This window comes from Mesoplodon bidens (assembly GCF_964165515.1).
Source record: "Mesoplodon bidens genome assembly, chromosome: 14".
In the NCBI taxonomy this organism is placed as follows: Eukaryota; Metazoa; Chordata; class Mammalia; order Artiodactyla; family Ziphiidae; genus Mesoplodon; species Mesoplodon bidens.
In genome coordinates, this window is record NC_138170.1 from 67894764 (window position 1) to 67915063 (window position 20300).

At 51.0% G+C, this 20300-nt stretch overlaps 2 protein-coding genes across 4 annotated transcripts; one reads left to right on the plus strand and one right to left on the minus strand.

The window, feature by feature from the left end:
• Positions 1 to 48: 48 nt before the first annotated feature.
• Positions 49 to 4616, minus strand: ATRAID (all-trans retinoic acid induced differentiation factor). The gene is made up of 7 exons (XM_081253831.1): positions 4240 to 4616; positions 3436 to 3557; positions 1560 to 1631; positions 1252 to 1323; positions 1029 to 1150; positions 602 to 699; positions 49 to 389 (listed from the first exon to the last, which is right to left on the minus strand). The coding sequence occupies exons 1-7, from the start codon at positions 4366 to 4368 to the stop codon at positions 285 to 287; spliced, it is 720 nt and encodes a 239-aa protein (XP_081109957.1). The 5' UTR covers positions 4369 to 4616; the 3' UTR covers positions 49 to 284.
• Positions 4617 to 4702: 86 nt separating this feature from the next.
• Positions 4703 to 17554, plus strand: SLC5A6 (solute carrier family 5 member 6). Of its 3 annotated transcripts, none has more exons than XM_081253829.1 (17): positions 4703 to 4790; positions 5198 to 5264; positions 8728 to 9272; positions 9600 to 9665; positions 9993 to 10044; positions 10722 to 10789; positions 11108 to 11262; positions 11646 to 11786; positions 11982 to 12111; positions 12653 to 12741; positions 13149 to 13261; positions 13604 to 13671; positions 14076 to 14162; positions 14311 to 14492; positions 14708 to 14811; positions 15058 to 15173; positions 15570 to 17554. In XM_081253829.1, exons 3-17 carry the CDS (start codon positions 8880 to 8882, stop codon positions 15720 to 15722), a joined length of 1917 nt encoding a protein of 638 aa, XP_081109955.1. In that variant the 5' UTR covers positions 4703 to 4790; positions 5198 to 5264; positions 8728 to 8879; the 3' UTR covers positions 15723 to 17554. The 3 variants fall into 3 exon arrangements, with proteins under 3 accessions (XP_081109955.1, XP_081109956.1, XP_081109954.1); XM_081253830.1 differs by lacking the exon at positions 4703 to 4790 and adding an exon at positions 4895 to 5024 and having other exon boundaries at positions 11086 to 11262; positions 12013 to 12111; XM_081253828.1 differs by lacking the exon at positions 4703 to 4790 and adding an exon at positions 4895 to 5024.
• The last annotated feature ends 2746 nt before the right edge of the window (positions 17555 to 20300 follow it).

The window sequence follows — 20300 nt, forward strand, 5'->3', positions numbered from 1 at the left end:
AGAAAACCCGCTCTCCCAAAGTAGCCTTTACCACGCCAACGAAGAGAGGAAAAGAAAAAAAGAAAAACTGTTTATTATGGTCAACAGCACAAATGGGAACCGGTACTAGTCCACTCCTGGACTGGGTCTACAACACCCAGGGTTGTGCACATTTCCATCCTCCTTCCGACGGCGGCCTCTGCCTTGGGAGGGAGGATCCGCTGACCAATGATGTCCAGGAAGCAAATCTCCCTGGCTGGACTAAGATGGGGATGATCTTTAGTCAGTAGGAAGACCTATGTGGTTCATGAAGCCTTGGCTTTTCGGCGTTGAGTCCCCCAAAGGAGGGTGGAGATGGATAATGTGGTGGATCCCAGAATACCAAAGAACATGAGCAGTGAGAAGGAGCCCTGTGAATAACAGACCAAAAAAACTTCACACAGGGTTACAACATAACACCCAGTTCTTTCCTAGCATACCTGTCCCCTCACCCAGGGCAATTCTCTTACAGTTTCCTTCTCTAGGTGATTTGCATCAGCTCCTGGTCTTATGGCTCTTCTTTCAGAGAGGTACTTAGTCTATGCATTTCTCTTATCCCTAATTAGAAGACCTAATTCCTCACCTGGCGCATACACTTGTAGCCATGGAAGCCTTCAGCACAAACACACTGCAAGAGACCTGGACCATCAGGTGCACAAGATCCATTCTCAGGACACATTTCTGGGAGCCAGAGAAAAACAGAGAACATCGCTGGATTTCATTAGGTATGTTTCCCAAATATCTCCTTCAACTTAGATTCTCTCAACGGTTTCTAGGTCAAAGGTAGAGCGGAAAGATTACAGATAATCAGAACACTGTTGTCATCATCATCATCATAAAGTTATTTTAAAAATATTAACAAAAGGTTAAGACCTTTTCTTTCCGAGGGGTTAAAGCTTCAGAAACCCAAACAAAAGGCACTTAAGCAACTTGACTGTCTTTCTGATCTAAATCGGAGAATACAAGGGAGGAAGAGCAGTTTCTGGAGGGGTGGAGGTGAGCCAACATACCTGGGTCCCCAGTGCTGTTGCAAAGGTTCCTTTGTTCTCGGCAGGTTTGGCTGTTTATATAAAAAGTGACGGTATCCCAAGCATTAATACCGCCAGGACAGTTGACATCTTGTGGCAGTATCCTGGACACAATACAGGCAGTCATAATATGCAGCCTGACGTTGCTGAGTTCACAGCACTGCCTCTCTTTAGTTCCCTCCCACACCCCACAGCCCTTACTTACAGAGTCTGGAGCTGGGTAAAGCCACGGAAGGTGTTGGCCAAGTCACCCTGGAGGGAGTTTGCCTGCAGGTCTCTGCAAAGCACACACTGTTAGCACTGTGCTCTAGGAAAACACCTTATTTCCATTCACACATGAACGTGTGTGACTGGTAATCCAGTGTGTTTCTGGACTGCTAATCCAGTTCTCATTCTGAGTTGTCCAAATGCAGACAGTATTTAAACATCCTTTTAGGAGTCCATCCTCAAAGACTTTCCCATCAACCCTTTGCCATAATCACCTTTTGGGAAGGAGGATAATTAACCACTTACATGACGACAGCAGTATGTGCCTGAGGAAAGTATGGACCAGGGTCCTTCAGAGAGCAGTTCTGGAGATCCAGCCTGAGGAAATAAGGTAATCAGCAAAACTGTGTGTCTCTCCCCTTCACCCAAGGTAAGGTAATACAACCCCTTATCAGCTAATATTAATTGAACACAGCTGTGTCGGGGCCACAACCTAGGTACTCTGGTAGATGTTTTAATCCTGCATGGTCCAATTAAGTCACCACTAGCAACATGCAGCTACTTAATTTAAAGTTTAAAAATTCAGTCTTTCATTTGCACTAGCCACATTTCAAGTGTTCAGTAACCACTAAGGTGGTTAGTGGCTACTGTATTGGAAGGTAGAGATACAGAACGTTTTCATCGTGGCAGAAAGTTCCACCGGACAGTACCATTCTTATCAGTATATCTATGCATCTGTGCATCTCTTGAAAGAAATTTGTTTCGTCAGGATTAGTGGAACTCACTCACACTGTAATATTATGATTCTCAGATCCACAAAAGGCCATCATGTGGGAAAAAAATTCAAGTCACATAAATGAAAGTTTTTTCCAAGTGCATTTTCTACCACAGATTGGATGGATGTAAACTACTGGATATTAAGGTCCATGCCACACTATTTTTTTCTTCAATATCTATTGCCGTCTGTTCCTTTATTCTACAAATATTTACCGAGTGCCTACTAACTGCAAAATTTCGGAGAATTAAAAATAACATTCAGTATCTTAGCTTGCAAGTGGCTTACAACGTAGTAGGGGAACAAGACCATCACCAAAAATAAAAACAATATAAACATTAAATTACAATATGAACAGCATATAAAATTAATTTGAGTGGTACAGACACTAAGGATTAGAGGAAGTAACAAATAAAAAGATATTACTCTGGTTTTTAGTAGTAGGGAACATTCACAAAAGATGTTGGAATTAAAGGACAGATATGTTTTAATTTGGTGGAGAAAGGCAATTTTAGGTAAAGACAGAGGTTTGAACAAAGAAAGAAAGGTGGAATGCTTTTGGAGGTAGGAGAGTCTGGCTGCTGCCAGACCCTCATGAAGGGTTTGGGTGGACAAATAATTGAAAGTAATGTTGAAAAGGTGGGTTGGGCCAGTCTATGGTAGTTTCTGGTTTGAACTTTATCCCAGGGCAACAGACAATTATAAGTCTAATTTTAAAGCCAGAGAGTAAAAAGGGGAAAAAATTGGTTTTCAGAAAGTTTAATATAAAGAAGTATTTAGGCAGAAGAGGGAAAGAGAAGAATGGAAGCAAGACGTGTGACATTTTGAGTCTGAAGTGAGGGTGCTCTGAAAGAGGAAATGTTTAACAGGAATCTAGACGTAACCACATGTATCTGGAGCTTGGAGGGAGGTCAAAGGAAACTAAAAGAGATCTAGTTTTGGGAGACACCTGCATAATGGTTGAAGCCATAAGAGGTGGATTCTCAAGAGTGTAAGAGGAAAACAATGCAGAGACTAATTTGCATAAGGGGACAAGAAGAGAAATTTGCCTCAAAGACAAACATGAATTAATGAGAAGGGGAAGAAGACCATATTCCATAGTGTCCTTCAGGCCAAAGGAGTCATTTCATGCAGACACACAGTAAATAAGCCAAAGAGTTGACAATAAACAAAAGAAACAACTTAAAAAAATGCTAAAAATTATGACTTTTATGCATTTCAACCAGGAAGAACCACAGGGTTGTTTACTTAGCCAAAAATGCTATAACAGATTTAAAAGTCTGAGACTCATGGTTTAGATGCCTCCAAAACAGGCACGAATATTTATCTCAAAAGCCAATCAGGCAAGCCTTGAAGAATTTGGTTTGGGAACTCTTTTCCAGTATCCAGGGATGTCTTCTCCCTCACCCCAGGATGGTGCCCTTCCAATCCAGGCAGCAGCGGGCGTGCAGCATTAGCTCTGGTGTCTGGTTACAATAAAGAGCCACTTCTGACAAATTTTGCACACTCCCTGGACACTGGATGCATATCTGCAGAAGAAAGAAAACTATTAGGACTCCAGAAAGAAAAGCCAAGAAAAAAACAAGGATCAAAAGTTAACTGCCAGTACACTCTCCAGAATTCCTCTAACACAGGGCATGGAAGTGTCCTACCTTTATGTCAGGTTTACTAGAAGACGCATTTCTTCCCCTTGGAACCAGGCGCCAAAAGAGCGCACCAGAGAATTTCTGTACTAGATCTTGTCCAGGGAAGGACCTCATCTTTGAGAATTACTATTCGAACATATATATTATGCCCTCTCCAATGACTTCTCAATCTGCCAGCCCCGATTTGGCGGGTGTAAAAGGACTGCAGGTACACAAAGAACTCATCAAGCATTACAGAAAGTACAATCCTGCCAACGCACGATATACGGCATTCGTACGCTGTTAAGCTTGCAGAATGGCCAGAGGTCTCGTTTGTAGAAAGAACGACTCAAAGTTATTCAACGATTTTAAGGAGCAAGGGGGTCAAATTTAGAAGGTCTTTGGACGTCGGCAAGGCGAAGGCGCTGGGAGACAGCGGCGTGAGTACTCGGAGTGGGAGCTGGCTGGGCTATGTCTAGGGAGGCCCCAGGGACGAAATCGGGGCTGCGCGGAGGCAGAGGAGTGGGGAGAGCAGAGGGCCGGCAAGCAACTCTGTTTCAACCCAACCTTTAATTTGCTTCAGTACCTCGGGTAGCGCCAAAGCCCTTTCCACGCTCAGAACGAGGAGTAGGGCTGCAGCCCAGGGCACCACGCTCAAAGGACTGTAGAGCCCCCGAGGGGCCATTTTCCGCTCCCTCTGTCCTTCTCGGCTCATCGCGATACTTGCGCGTGTGGCCCCGCCTCCCACCGTCGCGCCCTCGCTGGGGCGTGGCCTAGTCTGCCAGGCTAGTCCGCTGGGCCGGTCGGTCTGGGGAGGGTTAGGGGTCGCTGATAGTCGCGGAGGTCAGCGCTCTTCTCTGTGTGCCCCAGTCCTCGTTCGGGGGGACTAACCACCCCCTTCTCCTTTTCCCCCTTAAGCGAAGGCCTCCCCGCCACTGCTCCCTCAGCCCCGCGTTCCTTGCGCTTGGAGCCTGGGTCGTGTATCCGCAGCGGCTGGGGGTTAATCCATTTGCCCTAAGTAAACATGGCGGCGCGGCGGCGTGGGCGGGCAGGGGGCGGGACCCCGCTGTCACCCGGTTTGGGGCTGCGGGGCCGGCTCTCTGGCGGCGGCCGGACCCACGTGTGGAGACCCGGCAGGTGGGCCGGACTGGGGCGGGCCGACAGGGGGTGGGCCGGAACACAGAGGCTCGGGAGAGTGGCGTCAGGGTGGGAAGGGACGAGGAGGGGAGGGGAGGAGCGGAGAGGTGAGGGGCGGAATGGGCCGGCCCCTAGCGTGGGGGCCCGGGAAGATCGGAGGTGCCGGCGACGAGGTGGTAGTGGTCCTGCCACCTCGCGTGTGGAGGGAAGGAGAGAAGCCAGGAAATAAAGAGGGTAAGGGTGATGGAGGAGCGAAGGGCGAAGGGCAAACCCTGTCGGGAAGAGACGAGCCGGAGCACCCTATCTCCTTCAGCTCAGTCCTGAAACCACGCGGCGTCCTGTGTTCTGGCGAGGAGGTAGGGGCGGGATAGATGCTTCCCTAACTCCTCATTTCTTTGCCTTCCCAGAAAAAGGGAGCGATGCAGATTTCGGGAAGAACCACGGGACCGTCTTAGCCTTGGCTGGGCCACGGAGGTAAGGGAAAGACGAGTGCTGTCCCATGGTGGCCCGGCGCCCTGACCGAAGGACGCCAAGCGAGCCCCGTGCCGGGAGGGACTGAGTGTTGGCTTTGGTTAGGGTTAGCAAAAGCTCATCAAAGCTAACCAAAGCTCGTCTTCAGTAGCCTGGCTTCCCTTCCACCTACCCCCAGGTGTCTGGAATCTCCTGAAAGGATTTACCTTCAGAGGGCTGGCACATTTTCTAAGGCATTAGTAGTTACCAGCATTTTAATCAGGGCCCCTAAAGCCTTTCAGAGCTTGAGGAATTCTAGGCACAAAGACAGATTTTTTTTTTTTTTTTTTTAGTAATTTCCCTGGGAGCTATGCAATCTTTTTTTAAAAATTAATTTATTTTATTTATTTTTGGCTGCATTGGGTCTCTGTTGCTGCGCGCGGGCTTTCTCTAGTTGTGGAGAGCAGGGGCTTCTCATTGCAGTGGCTTCTCTTATTGTGGAGCACGGGCTCTAGGCACACGGGCTTCAGTAGTTGCGGCGCGTGGGCTCGGTAGTTGTGGCTCGCGGGCTCTAGAGCACAGGCTCAGTAGTTGTGGTGCACGGGCTTCGTGGCTCCGTGGCATGTGGGATCTTCCTGGCCTACGGCTCGAACCCGTGTCCCCTGCATTGGCAGGCGGATTCTTAACCACTGTGCCACCAGGGAAGTCCACAAAGACGGATTTTGAAGGCATCTTTTTGGGAACATTTATCCGTCAGTGGCACCTTTGCCTTTTGTAGGAGTCAAAGCAATTCACTTTGTGATCAAAGTGAGAGTGGAGTTAGGGTGGTGAAGGATGATTCTCTTTCTTGTCTATGTGTATCTTGGACTTTTTAAAAGAGTCCCACAGCGTGCTATTTGTGCCCTATGTGTTAGAGTTTTAGTGAAACAAGTTATCTCTTACTTTTGGCTCCCCTCATATGCAAATCCATGGGGTTTAGATCAGTGTACAGTTGTTGCTGTTGTTGTTGTTTGGCCATGCTGCACGGCACGTGGGATCTTAGTTCTCCCACCTGGGATCCAACCCGTGCCCCCTGCACCGGAAGTACAGAGTCTTACCACTGGACCGCCAGGGAAGTCCCCACTGTAGCAGTTTTAGAAGGCCACTATCCTGTTCTTAGAATCATGTCTAATGAAGCCTTTGTTACTGGGTCAGGTTTTTCCTGTCTTGCCTGGCTCTCTCTTCAGCCATCCGGGAGAGTTCTCTGCATCTCATGCAAATAGAATCCACAGGAACCCTGCCAGTTTACCCCAGCAGTAGAGGGTCTCCATTTCTGTACATCTGTTTTCCTGTCTATACTTGCACCTTTTTTCCTTTCTCCAACTACCTGCCTAGCTGTATCATTAACGCTTTACCTCTACACAGTGTTATGTGCACACAGCAGGCATCTTTTCTCCTCTTACTCTCCAGTAGTTCCCGTCACCTCTTTCACAGTAATAAAAACTTGCCAAAGAGGAGTGAGAAAACTCAAGGTGTTGCAATGCACAAAGGCCCAGGGCCTCTTTAGGTTAAACCCGAGTGGCCTGTTGGGAACATTGTTCTGGGGACTAACATTTGTGACTCAGTAGAACATGTGATTCAAGAGTTGCCAACTCTGATTTTCTCTCTTCATTGGCTCCAGGAGGTTCAGAGTTCAGGACTGGTTTGCATGAGGTCATAGTCTTGCCAGCCAGGCAACATCTGTCCAAGAACACAGTGTAGGAGAGCCGGAAGACAGCTAGGCTGATCTTTCTCCTAGTGGGCAAGGACAAAAGACATAGTTTATATTAATCTCTCTCTAGATTAGTTGAAATCTAATCTTTGCTTCAGGAGTGACTGACAACAATTAACACTCTGCTCCATCCCTGGTTCTGGGAGTAGTGAAGGAGGGGCTCCTGGTGAATTACCTGTCATACCTACTGACAGCATTGTTTTTTCCCCCTTGTTTTATATCATGCTGTATAACCCTAGGGAACTAGAGAGTGTTCATATAAAGTGCATAACCTGAGACATGGTGTTTTGAAAGTGATAGGTATGGTTACTTATTTATTATTGTTAAAGTTTATAAAGTACATAACACACTGCTGGATTATATAACAGGTGTTCAAAAAATATTAACTAACATCATATTAGGTTATCTAAATTCATGGGCCTCAGTGTGTTTGTTGGTAAATGAGGGGCTTGTAATAGTGATCTCTTAAGATTCCTTTAAGTTTTGACATACTGCGATCTGGTCCTTGTTCTGAGGATAATGTAGGTATATTCTTTGAGGATTAGTATTTCTTGTGCAGGAGTTAGAAAAGCAACTTTCCCATCTCTCAGCAACTCTTTTCTAGTTCCCCCTTGCACACAGTGCCAAGTGTGACTTAAAGTGAAAGCCTAATCCATCTAAGAATGCTATTGAATGTGAGCTCCCTGTTCTCCATTCTGGAGCCTCTAGGGCCGAGCTGGAGTTTGGGGCTGTAGGGTGATAGGGCCGTTTGGTCCACAGCGATTGGTTCCCTGAAATAGCTGCTGAGCTTCCCTCTACTCCCAGTTCCTCATCTCACCTCAGCCACTTATAGACCAGATCCTCAGCCTCTGCCCAGCTCCAGACACACAGCTTCTCCAGGCAGCTTTGATTCAGAACAGGGATGGCTTCTTGCGGTAGGTGTCTGCGCCCATGGGATAGGACCACTTTCCCTGACTGTTTCTCTTGCCCGCAGCTCCCTGGCTGGTTTGCTTGTTTCCAAAGTGCCCCTGTAATTGTAACTCTGAACCCCTGGCTCCAGCATGTTGCCGTCTCACTTTTGAATGGCACCACTCTTCCTGGATCTCTTACTGACTGTGGTGTCATAGGTGGAGGAGCTGAGAGGTGGGTGGCCGGCCTTATTTAGTAGTGTTGGGAGAACAGAGTGGTTGGCCTGGGGTTGCCTGAAATGGAATTTGGCGCTGCCGTGGAGGTGGCCTCCCTGGTGATCAGTGTTGAGAAGGGCTGCTGTTCGGACGGTGACACTGAGGGTCACGGGGGTGCGGGTACTGAGGCGGGGAGAATGGAGGAGGCCATGCTGTCATTCGTCTCTGTTTCTTCCTCCCGGCTGGCTTGTGGCGCCAGGCTGGGCTCTGCTGGCTCAGTACATTGTAGTGACTGGGTCTGTGCCTGCAGGTGGGGGCAGGGAATTCTGAGAAGAAACATGGGCTAGAGTTGATTTTTCTTTCACTGCTAGGGTGGAGACCTAAGAAGGTTCTTAAGTTTCACAGCTGTGCACACCCAAAAAGGACTTGGCCAAGTAGTTGTCTCCTGGCCGTCTCAGTCTGCTGCTTCCTCCCTCCCCTCTCTGCCCTACCAAACCCATATCAGTACCTCCACACCTTCAAGGGCTGCCACGGAGCTGGCTGGCCCAAATCTGATGGGTGTGGGATGCACAGGCCCAAGGGTGGGTGACCATGAAGGCAGGATAGGCCTGACTAAGAGCCGATTTCTTTGCAGCTCACCTGGACAATGTCACTTGGTGGTAGAGGAGGACGGTGAGACGGTGGCTGGGAGTCAGATTGTAGCCACTTGCCTGCCACTGCCCAGCCGAGGGGCAGCCCAGAGCCCAGGAGCAGCAAGTGGCTGCAGGTCACAGACACAGAGAGGGTATGAGTGTGGCGGTGAGCACCTCCGCTCCCCTCCCCACAGCCTCAGACACCAACATGGTCACATCCACCTTCTCCCTGGTGGACTATGTGGTCTTTGTCCTGCTGCTGGTTCTCTCCCTTGCCATTGGGCTCTACCATGCCTATCGTGGCTGGGGGCGACATACCATCGGCCAGCTGCTGTTGGCGGACCGCAAAATGGGCTGCTTTCCTGTGGCGCTGTCCTTGCTGGCCACCTTCCAGTCAGCCGTAGCCATCCTGGGCGTGCCGTCTGAGATCTACCGATTTGGGACCCAGTATTGGTTCCTGGGTTGCTCCTATTTCCTGGGGCTGCTGATCCCAGCACACATCTTCATCCCAATCTTCTACCGCCTGCATCTCACCAGTGCCTACGAGGTAGGTAGGGAGGAGCACCATAGGACCCCCGGGGTCAGGGGTGGAGAGGAGGAACAGGGCACCTAGGGATCTGGGCCCCTGGATCTCCTTTGCCTGATGAGAGTGACAGGGAATACATTGTGTGTTTATAAGTTCTCTCTGGTTGAAGTTGGGCGGGGTGGGAGTTGGGAGAGAAGAAGGCTGCTGTGCTGAGTGGGGCCTGGAGTGGATACGAGTTGGATATTTCCTCTGCTCCTAGGTTTCTTGAGGGAAGTTGTGTGTGAATTGTTGGGGGTGGAGTGGAGAGGAATACCTTTTTTTAAAAAAAAAATATCTACTCCTACCTAGTACCTGGAGCTCCGGTTCAATAAAGCTGTGCGGGTTTGTGGGACCGTGACCTTCATCTTTCAGATGGTAAGTGGAATGAGGATGGAAATTGAGCCTGATGCGTGGTAGCGGGAACTGGACTCAGGCTTGCTGAGGCAGCTGGAGCCTTCCTTGCTCTCAGACGAGCAAGACTGAAATTCCTGCTAGCCCCCGGAGGCATCCTGCTTCCCATTCCTTCCAGTTCTGGCGCAGGTACTATGGTGGCAGCAAGCCAAACTTTGGAAGAAGGGAGAGGGAGGTGGGCCTAGGTGAAGGGAGGCCATTGGGATATTGGAGCTGAGGTCCATCTTTCCTCCTCTCTCTGCCCACCCTCATCTCCTCTTCCCCTCACATTCTCTCTTCCGTACCCGACAGGTAATCTACATGGGGGTTGTCCTCTATGCACCATCACTGGCCCTCAATGCAGGTGAGGAGTCACAGCCCCTGACTCCCGGCCACAGCAGGCTGGGAAAAACCTTTGGGAGGGGCAGGTAGAGGAGAGTGTGCAGAAAAGAATCCAACCTTGACCAGGGTATTATTTCACCGCCTGGGCCCTTGGCTGGTCTCTACTAGAGGTGGAAAGCTAATCAAACATTACCAGGCCCCATCTGAATTGGTTAATCAACACCTTTTGGTGGAGCTTTGCAAACTTTTTTTTTTCCGTTGTGGTAAATGATTTATAGCATCCTTAATGACTAAATGCTTCATATCTTACCAAGGCTTCTCTGACTTCTCTGCTGGGAAACCCTCCTCGGGAGACAGGAATGTGACTTTTTTTTTTTTTAATTTATTTTTATTTATTAATTTATTTTTGGCCGTGTTGGGTCTTCGTTTCTGTGCCGAGGGCTTTCTCTAGTTGCGGCGAGCGGGGGCTACTCTTCATCGCGGTGCGCGGGCTTCTCACTCTCGCGGCTTCTCTTGTTGTGGAGCACAGGCTCCAGATGCGCAGGCTCAGTAGTTGTGGCTCATGGGCCCAGTTGCTCCACGGCATGTGGGATCTTCCCAGACCGGAGCTCGAACCTGTGTCCCCTGCACTGGCAGGCAGACTCTCAACCACTGCGCCACCAGGGAAGCCCCAGGAATGTGACTTTTATCTGTTTACAGTGACTGGCTTTGATCTCTGGCTGTCAGTGCTGACCCTAGGCATTGTCTGTACCATCTACACTGCTCTGGTAAGCACAGTTAGTCTTAGGGGAGGGAGGAGAAGAGATGAAATTGGGAGGGAGATGGGAGGAAAGGGAAAAGATGGGATAAGATCAATAGGTGGGTGGTAGATGAGATAAGAATATAGGTGAGGAGAGGGCATGACCTTCCAGGATGCTGTGAAATGAGATGTAGGAAATGGGATGTGGGGGCTGAAGGCGGGCATGGGCTGGGAGTGACGTCAGCAGGATCTTAGCAGCTGTACACCGCCGGCGGCTGTCTGGTGCCCTCGCTGGTGGTATGGCTTCGTAGACATCTGTGGCAGGTGTGCTGTCTTTTTCCTGCAGGGTGGACTGAAGGCAGTCATCTGGACAGATGTGTTCCAGACACTGGTTATGTTCCTAGGGCAGCTGGTGGTTATCATTGTGGGGTCGGCCAAGGTGGGCGGTTTGGGGCACGTGTGGGATGTGGCTTCCCAGCATGGCCTTATCTCTGGAATCGAGTAAGTACACCCCGTCCCCGGCTGGGGTCTGTAGTGCCTGACAGCTGAGCCCATCTAGAGCCTGCGCTTAGGGCTGTAGTAAGCAGAGGGCAAGCTGTGGAAGTTGAAGTACAGCACTGAGGCCAGTGGGAGGCTGGCACTGCGGAGATGGAGGGTGAGCACAGCGTTCTGGCCGGTGGTTGAGTGTCAGGATGTTTTTAGCACCTGGGATGAGGCTATGGTTGGAGGGATGGAGCCACCCCCTCCCCACCCAACCTGCTGCCCTGTCTTGAGTCCAGCTTCGCCCTGGCAGCCATCTCTCTGCCCTGCCCTGCCCCCTATTGTAGGAGGGTGGGGAAGGCTGAGTCTCTGGGGCAACAGTGACATGGTGGTGTCTCTGGCAGGCTGGATCCGGACCCTTTTGTGCGGCACACCTTCTGGACGCTGGCCTTCGGGGGTGTCTTCATGATGCTCTCCTTGTATGGAGTGAACCAGGCTCAGGTGCAGCGCTACCTCAGTTCCCGCACAGAGAAGGCTGCGGTGCTGTGAGTGCAGGGCCAGGAAGAGCGGGGAGCACAGGCTGGGGGAAGAGTGGGCCCCGGCTCCACTGAGGCAGTTGGGATGGGACAGGATGCCGGAGCGCACGCGCACCCATTGGGCAGGACGTGGAGCTGCTTTCTGGGGCTTGGGGACGTGCCTGCTAGCACCGTCTCCCTGCTTGGCACTGGCCTCTTTTGCAGCTCCTGCTACGCCGTCTTCCCTTGCCAGCAGGTGGTCCTCTGCATGGGTTGCCTCATTGGCCTGGTCATGTTCGCCTACTACCAGGAGTATCCCATGAGCACCCAGCAGACTCAAGCAGCCCCTGACCAGGTGAGAAGGCCCCCCTGACCCGCCTCCTGGACCCCCCCAAGGGGAGTGTCTGGGTGGCTGCAGGAGGGACTCCCACCCTGGGTGGGAAATGGATGGAAAGTCCTTCCTGTTCTGGAAATCTACAATCCAGCATGTGAGGATCCCAGCCCCCAGCTAATCACAGTGCCCACCCTACTGGGGCGGGGACCTACCTTCACTGACTCACCGCTCTGCACCACCTGCTCTGTGGGGAGCCGTCACACGCCTGGTCTCATCTAACCCTCCCGACAGCCTCATTTTACAGAGGAGAAAAGGCCGCACAACGGGGTGGCCAGCATGCTCAAGTCACACCACTCGCTGAGGCATAACTGGGGTGTGGGCTGCGTCCTGCTCTCTCCAGAGCCTGCTTTCTCTCCGCTTACTGTGGGGTTGCCCTCAGGGCCTGGCCCCCTTCCTAAAGCACGCAGTCTCCAGACACTGCCTGACATAGGCAGGGGAAGGGCGGTGTGCCCTGGGGATGGGCTTCTCTGAGGAGAGCTGTGCACTTCTGCTCTGCCTGCAGTTTGTCCTGTACTTTGTGATGGATCTCCTGAGAGGCCTGCCAGGCCTGCCTGGGCTCTTTGTTGCCTGCCTCTTCAGTGGCTCCCTAAGGTACACTCTTGGACCTTTTCCATCAGGCTTGACACAGCTGACCCCTCCTTGGTACAAGGTGATGGGTGGAGCGGGGGTCCCTCTGAATCTCTCATTGTGTTCGTTCATGTGTGAATGACAAGGGGCAGCTCGTCTGTGTGGGACAGCGCGTATCCTCTCCTGGGAGAGTCCCCTTTTTGGTGAAGGATTCTTTTATGATACCAGGAATTGATCTACTTGAACCAAACCTGTACCCCACTCAGAGAAGGCCAGGTGTCCCTGCCTCCCAGGCCTCTTCCTCGTCTGCCAACCGTCAGGATGGTGTTTGGGCTGCACACGTCCTCTCCTGCCTTCAGGGTGCTAGTCCCTCAGTGGGGTCCCTTGTTTTGCATTTCTCAGCTTCTGGACTTGTCTTTTTCTTCTTTCAGCACCATATCCTCTGCTTTTAATTCACTGGCAACTGTTACAATGGAAGACTTGATTCGACCCTGGTTCCCTCATTTCTCTGAAGTCCGGGCCACCATGCTTTCCAGAATCATCGGTGGGATTATGCTTCCTCGTCTCTTCAGCCGTGTTCTTTCTAAGACACACCCTGAGAACTGTTGTCCCTCTACTTTGAAGCACCCGTTTTAGCCTGGGCTCAGCACTTGCCCAATGAAGCACCAACCTTGTTTACATGTCAGGGAATTTCCCGGGGAGGTCTCTGAGTCACATAAGAGTGAGGACGGGGTGGGAGAGACCTGGAGGTGGGGCCTGAGGTAATATGCCCTGTTTCCAGGGACACAGAGGTAGTAGTTTGGCCGGGGAAGGAGCTTTGCTCTGCTTTTCCCGCTTTTATTGTGTTAACTCACATCTGCTTGTTTCCTCCTTTCTTTTTCCTCAGCCTTTGGCTATGGGCTACTTTGTCTGGGAATGGCCTATATTTCCTCCCAGATGGGACCTGTGCTTCAGGTAATGACTATGGAGGGAAGAAAGCAATTTTTAAGGGAGAAAAGGAGCTGATTGAAACCAGAAATTGAAGAAGACAGCTATTGTGAAAGGAATGACATAGGGGCAGGTGTCAGAGATTCCCCTTTGATGAGCTACCTTTAGCTGTGAACAGATTCTCAAGTAGCCAAAAGCCCCAGGGTCATTGTTGGCTGAGAGATATCTAAGGATCGGCCTCAGGAGAACCCCGAGCGCATTCCCTTAACCATTTCTGCCCTCTGGAATCCTGCGTTCTGATGATTCCAGGTAGAACAGACAGACAGATCTGACAGGTGGGGCTCTGAGGCAGTGGTGGTAGCGGTGCCACGTTGGTGAGGCTGGGGCTCTCTGAGCCTGAGTGTTCTTTTCCTCAACCCTGTCCTCCACAGGCAGCAATCAGCATCTTTGGTATGGTTGGGGGCCCGCTGCTCGGACTCTTCTGCCTTGGGATGTTCTTTCCTTGTGCCAATCCTCCTGTGAGTGACCCATCTGGCTCCACGGTCATGTGCAGGGGTGGACCTGGGGAACGACTTGGCAGGGCTCTCACCGTGACTGCTGGGAACTTACGTGAAGGTTTGGTGGGGCTGGCATTGAGTCAAGAGAGTGTGCCGTGTCTCTGGGCAGGGTGCCATCGTGGGCCTGTTGGCTGGACTGATCATGGCCTTCTGGATCGGCATTGGGAGCATAGTGACCAGCGTGGGCTCTGCCAGAGCACCCACTCCCTCCAACGGGTCCAGCTTTTCCCTGCCCGGCAATCTGACTGCCGTCACCATGGCCGCACTGATGCCCTCGACTACTATCTCCAAGTGAGTCAGAGCTCACTCTCTTTCTCCTTGTGGAGAACAGCTCACTTCTGAGGGGTTTTCCAGGGGCCTTGCTAAGGGATGGCCACCAGAGGACTTGGGCCAAATGTCAGGGTGTTGGGTCCCAGGATTCTAGGACCGCGTAGGAGGGTGGAGCCAGGTGCCTGAAGAATGCCTGTCACTGAATTGCTAATTGTCTCACCCTCTGCTCTCCCCAGACCCACAGGGCTACAGCGGCTCTATTCCCTGTCGTATTTATGGTACAGCGCTCACAACTCCACCACGGTCATTGTGGTGGGCCTGGCTGTCAGTCTGCTCAGTGGTGAGGGGGTGTGGCATGGGGGCACAGGGAAACAGGGACCAGCTGAGGGAGGGCGCTCAGGGGTTTGGAGTCTGGAGCTCAGGGAATCCTGGGCTCCTGGGTGCCTGGAACAGTCACGCTTCTTGGTGGAGCTCGAGGAGGTGGGCGGGGACTGGGGGTTTAGAGTCCTGAGAGCAGGGGGAGGGCAGGGGGCCGCGGGTGTGCCCTGGTTACACGATAGGAGCCTCAGGAGCACTTTGTCTTCAGGCGGAATGCGGGGCCGGACCCTGAACCCTCGGACCATTTACCCAGTGTTGCCGAACCTCGTTGCCCTCCTGCCCATGTCCTGTCAGAAGCGACGTCACTGCAAAACCCCCAGCCAGGTGGCACCTCTGTTGTCAGATCGCCCCTCCCTTCGCTCTCAGGCTACTGCCGGGCCTCCTGGGTTCCTGTGCCTCCCTTTTCTTTCTCCTCCCAGCCCCCCTTTCTCTGATGATTGGCCTGAGCTGGACTGTCCCGCAGCAGCTGCCTGGCTCCTTCCCACAGGGGAGCGGGGGCTTGGTGGGCAGAAGGGTCTCGGCCCCGCGAGGCCACAGCTGCTGGCCTTTTGTCTCCCTCCTCCCAGCCCCGTGCTCATCCCCGGGCCTGCTCCTCGTTGGTCTCCTTTCTAGCCAGGATCAAAGCAGGGTCATCTTTCCTGCCAGAGAAAGGGGAGGTTCCTTCACCTCCCCTTTGCCTCATGTTCACCCCACCCAGTCCCTTTGCTCTGTGTTCCCCAGGATCTCTCTGTGGACACCACTGTGTTTCCGGAGAAGGTGAGCAATGGGATGCTGAGGGGCAGCAGAGACAAGGAGGCCGTGGATGTGCCTGAGGACGGCCCAGCCCACCAGGGGATCAGCCCCACCTTCATCCTTCAGGAGACCTCACTCTGATCTGGACTCGGGACCCAGCCCCAGAGACCGCCCTGTGGCACAGGAATGGGTTCCTTGGTCATCCTCAGGGGTGATCAAGGACTGGGTGACCTCGCCCACACCAAAGGACCTTGTTCTTGGGAGTTTGTGCTGCAGTAGAAGCTGCCATGTCACGGGAGGTGTGAGAGTAGGACGGGGTATTTCCTTGTTCCTTGCCAGTCTGTTCTCTAGAGAACCAGGCTTGCAGAGGGTAGGATTTTGCCAGAGAAAGGGATAGAGGCGAATCCTCTGGCAAAAGGATAATGGCTTCTGAGTCCACATCATCAGGCTCCTTTGAAGTGAATAGAAATAGCAGTGCTGGACCCACTGTGTCCAGATTGACCATCTCCCCGTAAAACTCAGCTGCCTTGGCCAGCTGTTGCTTCCCTCACAGTCCCCTCGGAGCACACATTCTGTCAGCCACAAAGGGCCCTGGTGGCACCACTTTCGGGTTGTCTGTGATACCCAGGCCCCTCTCATTATCTGTCTACCTCCGTTCTTGAGAGGGAGGTTTTGGTGTCCCTGAGAGGCGTCTCGGAGCGTACAGGTACATTCATCTCTCTCGCGTAGAGTAGGGAAGCTTTCCCTTTCCCTCGCTGCCCCACCCTGCACCTCTGTAATGGGTACTTGGGGACGGGGAAAATGTTAATTTAAGAAACTAGGGCATGACCGGGTCCACTGTGGAGTGTGCCATCTGTCTGACTCCTGAGCCACGCCACCCTAGTGGCGTTTGGTCATTCATGCTGTTTTCTTCTGGAGTTTCTTCCCCACATATCTATGTTCCTAGGGAATAAAAACTGCTATTGGGCTAGAATTCGGGCTCCTGTACTGTCTGCACCTGCTCTTGTCCACCTTAGTGCTATCCCTGGCAAAGATAAAGAGTCCCTCTTCCCATGCACAGGTCTTCCTCTGCTGAGGAGAGAGGCACAGGGGACCAGTGATGGCTTGGTGAGGTTTCTGGTCTCTGTGGCTGATGTGTCTCCAGGGGGTAGCATTGTGCTTATGGGGTGGAAGATGCACACTTTCCCTCTGCTGCTTCTCTTCCCCTGTGGCTCAGTCTGTTCCCTGTCCCACCCACCACGTCCTTGACCAATACAGTCACTGCTGCTCTGAGAATTTTTACTTTGGGACAGGAGGAAGAATGCTGCTATTTGGCTTTTAAAAATAGAACATTCGAGGTGGACTTTAATGGTCTTGTGAAGAACACTTTGCTCATGCCCACCCACACCTGGTCTCTAGCTCTGCTTGGCCCCGTCCAACTGCCCAGAAGTAGCTCTGGGCAAGCTCTCCAGGCCCCTCAGCAGAGACTTAGTCCCACACACATCCATGGCCAGTCCCAGAAAACGCCAGGTTGACTCTGCCCTGAGGTCTGCCCTCCTCTTGACAGCCCCCCACCTTGGGGCTGAGGGCCACTGCTCAGCCCACGTCCCCACCCCAGCCCGCTGCCAGAGTTGTAGACCTAGCCGGGCTCTCATTTATTCATTCTTCAACATATTTATCCATCACCCACTTCATTCAAGGGCCCTACCTTGGCTGCCATCTTAGAGCTAAGGAAATGACTGTGCCACCCAGGGACTCTGTACCAGGTGCCACCGTTGGCCTTTGAGTTGCCCCTTTTTGTCTCAAATTCTTGCATTTTGGCTATATTTACATAGAAAAAGGGGAGAGCCTACAGGACTCAGAACTTGAAAGAATTATATTTAAGGGGAATGGTAAAAAAAATTCATTCTCCATATAATTCAAACTCTGTAACAGAACACAGATGTTCCTTTGTCTCTAACGCAGTAACTTTTCATGCAGTGTTTTAAAAGTACCATTTAATGACTGAGGGTGGAGTCTAATGGACAGACCTGGGTTCAAATACTGCAGTTCCTTCATCTATTAGGTGTGAATGTCACAGTTAAAGATTCAAAATTACATTGTGTGTAAAGGACTGATGCATTCCTTAAATGTCAGTCCTTGTGATAATTTTTGTAGTTTTCAAAGCACTCTTCACGTGCTACCTACTTTTATACTTTGGCAGAGAAGTACATTCCATATCATCTGCATATTTAATGTGTAAGGTAACTGGATTGCTTGCCTAGTGAGGGGTTGAAGCAGAGCTGGACCCCGGGTCTGTGACTCCCATTAGCCCACCAAAGTCACATCTCTTGCCTGGAAGCAGTGTCCTGTTTGGTAGGGTGCTCGCACGGGTGACAGGGTCTCTCCCGAGGTCGCAGAGTCCAGAGAACAACGATGTGCTAAACGGGGTGCTACTGTTCCATCGTTCTAGAGTCTTTCTAGGTCAGTGGCCGAGACCCCCGGTAAGGATGTATTTCACAGCATGACCCAGTACACTGCTATATTGCATTGTGTTACTGAAACATTGCATGAGAAAATGTCTCTGGGTATAGTTAATGTTTCTGGAGCTCTCCTTTTCCCTTCCCTCCTTGAATAATTCAGTCCTTAAGCCATTATGTGGAGTACAGCAAGGTAGGCGTTCATGCTGGGGGCTGAGCGTTCTGGGTGTCGGAGCTCAAGTGAAAGGAGGGCGGCCATGCACAGGAGTGGCCCAGCTTGAATGCCAGAGCCTGAGCAGGATGAAGAGGGCAACCACATGGAGGGCAGCCTGCTGTGGGCTGTTAGAGCCCAAGCTGGATGAGGAGAGTGTCCATGGGGGTCGGGAGCCTGTCGTGGGGTTGGAGAAAGAGAAAAGAGCCCTCACAGGAAAGAAGGTGTGTGGGTTGTCAGCTGGAGTGAGTGAGGTGGGAGCCTAAGAGGGGGGGCAGCTTGACGGGGGGTGTCAGCATGAGGAGGGCATCCACAAGGTAGGTGGCTCAGCATGGCTTGTCCGAGCCAGTGTGTGTGTGTGTGTGTGTGTGTCTCACATGGAGAATCAGAACCCTATCAGAATGAAGAAGGCGGGACTTCCCTGGCAGTCCAGAGGTTTAGATGCCGCGCTTCCAAGGCAGGGGATGCGGGTTCGATCCCTGGTCAGGGAACTAAGATCCTACATGCTGCGCAGCCAAAAAAAATGAAGGAGGCATCTACACGTGCGAGCAACACATGCAGCTCAACCTGGGCTGATAGAGTGCAAGTGCAGTGAGGAGGGCATCTGTACAGGAGGAAGATCTGTCGTCAGGTGGGAGTCCAAGTAGGGTGAGAGGGTCACCTGCCGTGGAGGCAGCCAGTGGTGGGGAGATGAAGACGTCCACACAGGGGCCAGCCCATTACAGTGTCAGAGCCTGAGTAGGATGAGGAGGGCATACATGCGAGAGAGAGTGTCGGGGGCTTTGACTATGTGCTGAGAGATTGATCAAATAAGTATATTAGGAATAACCTGAGCCATGTTTCTCACTATTAGAGAAGGGTGTTACATGCATGGAAAGGGAGAAAGCAAGAATGAACTCTGTGGTGGTGGATCGGAGAAGGGGATATTGGCATGTGTTCATGGTTTTCAACAGATCTACGTAAATATAGAAATAAACAGAGAGGGAAGTAGCTCTGTCCGCTGAGGGTTTGGGAGCAGGAGAAGTGTGATAGCAATAAGTGCTTGTGCCTAGATCTTGCATGCTAAATACACTTTCCACTAAAACAACAAAAACCCAAGGTTTCTTGGAGAAATAGTTGATTCTAGGGCTGGGACCAAAGTACAAGATAGGCCTGGAACATCTTGTGCCAGAAAGCAAAGAACTTATCAAGGAAAGATAAGATCATATCAAAGGACACAGAAGTTAGCTTGAAGGGACTCTCACTAGCCAAATCTGGAACATTCTGAGCACTAAAAGTAATGGATTATAAGCTATTGAATGAAAAAAGGAAATCATGAATTCATACTGATAAAAGTAGTAAGTTGGAAATTAGATAGGGTATGGTATATTTATATAGTTTCAAATACTTCTCTGCACAAAATACTTAATTACAAGGGAAAAAGAACTGTAGTGGAGAAGCCTGGCAGACACCATCTTAAGTGATCAAAATAAACATCATCTGTAATGGGATAAATCAGTCATGCATCACCTGATAAGATGCAAAGGGAAGAACATGTAATCACTTCTGTGATTCTCTTGTCAGAAATGTATAACCTGAGTCTAATCATAAGAAAACATCAGACAAAATAAAATTGAGAGACGTTCTATAAAATAACTGGCTTGTAATTATTGGGACCATAGCTGAAAATTAAATAGGATCTGAGTATTAGATGGAAGTAACATTAACTTCCTGACTTCGATGCTTCTGTTGTGGTTATGTAGGATAATGTTCTTGTTAGTAGGAAATACACAATAAATTTCATGCATGATCTACTGATGTGTTGCGATCTGCTAAAAACACTGTAGTGCTAGGCTTCCTTCCCAGCTTTCAGACACGGAATGGGTTTCTTTCCCACTTCCCACCACCAATGGTCCCAGAATTCCAAGGCCTCCATGCATTTTCTATTTTCCTAAAGTGGTCATGTCCTCTGAGAAGCCATTTCTGTCTGTTCCCCTTCCTGTGAGAAGCAAAAGGGCTATCACCCTCCAGTCCCAACAGCCAGCCTTGGCTCCCGCTCATCTGACAAAGCAGAAAACAGATGACTTCATG

What these genes read in the sequence shown, in the direction of transcription:
- ATRAID (XM_081253831.1), bottom strand. Translation starts at nt 4,368, where the DNA reads ATGAGCCGAGAAGGACAGAGGGAGCGGAAAATGGCCCCTCGGGGGCTC. An exon ending in GGGCTTTGGCGCTACCCGAG is followed by an intron (nt 3,558 to 4,239) that starts GTACTGAAGCAA and finishes TTTCTTCTGCAG; the next exon opens with ATATGCATCCAGTGTCCAGG. An exon ending in GCACATACTGCTGTCGTCAT is followed by an intron (nt 1,324 to 1,559) that starts GTAAGTGGTTAA and finishes TGTGCTTTGCAG; the next exon opens with AGACCTGCAGGCAAACTCCC.
- SLC5A6 (XM_081253829.1), top strand. Translation starts at nt 8,880, where the DNA reads ATGAGTGTGGCGGTGAGCACCTCCGCTCCCCTCCCCACAGCCTCAGAC. An exon ending in TGACCTTCATCTTTCAGATG is followed by an intron (nt 9,666 to 9,992) that starts GTAAGTGGAATG and finishes CGTACCCGACAG; the next exon opens with GTAATCTACATGGGGGTTGT. An exon ending in GTACCATCTACACTGCTCTG is followed by an intron (nt 10,790 to 11,107) that starts GTAAGCACAGTT and finishes TTTTTCCTGCAG; the next exon opens with GGTGGACTGAAGGCAGTCAT.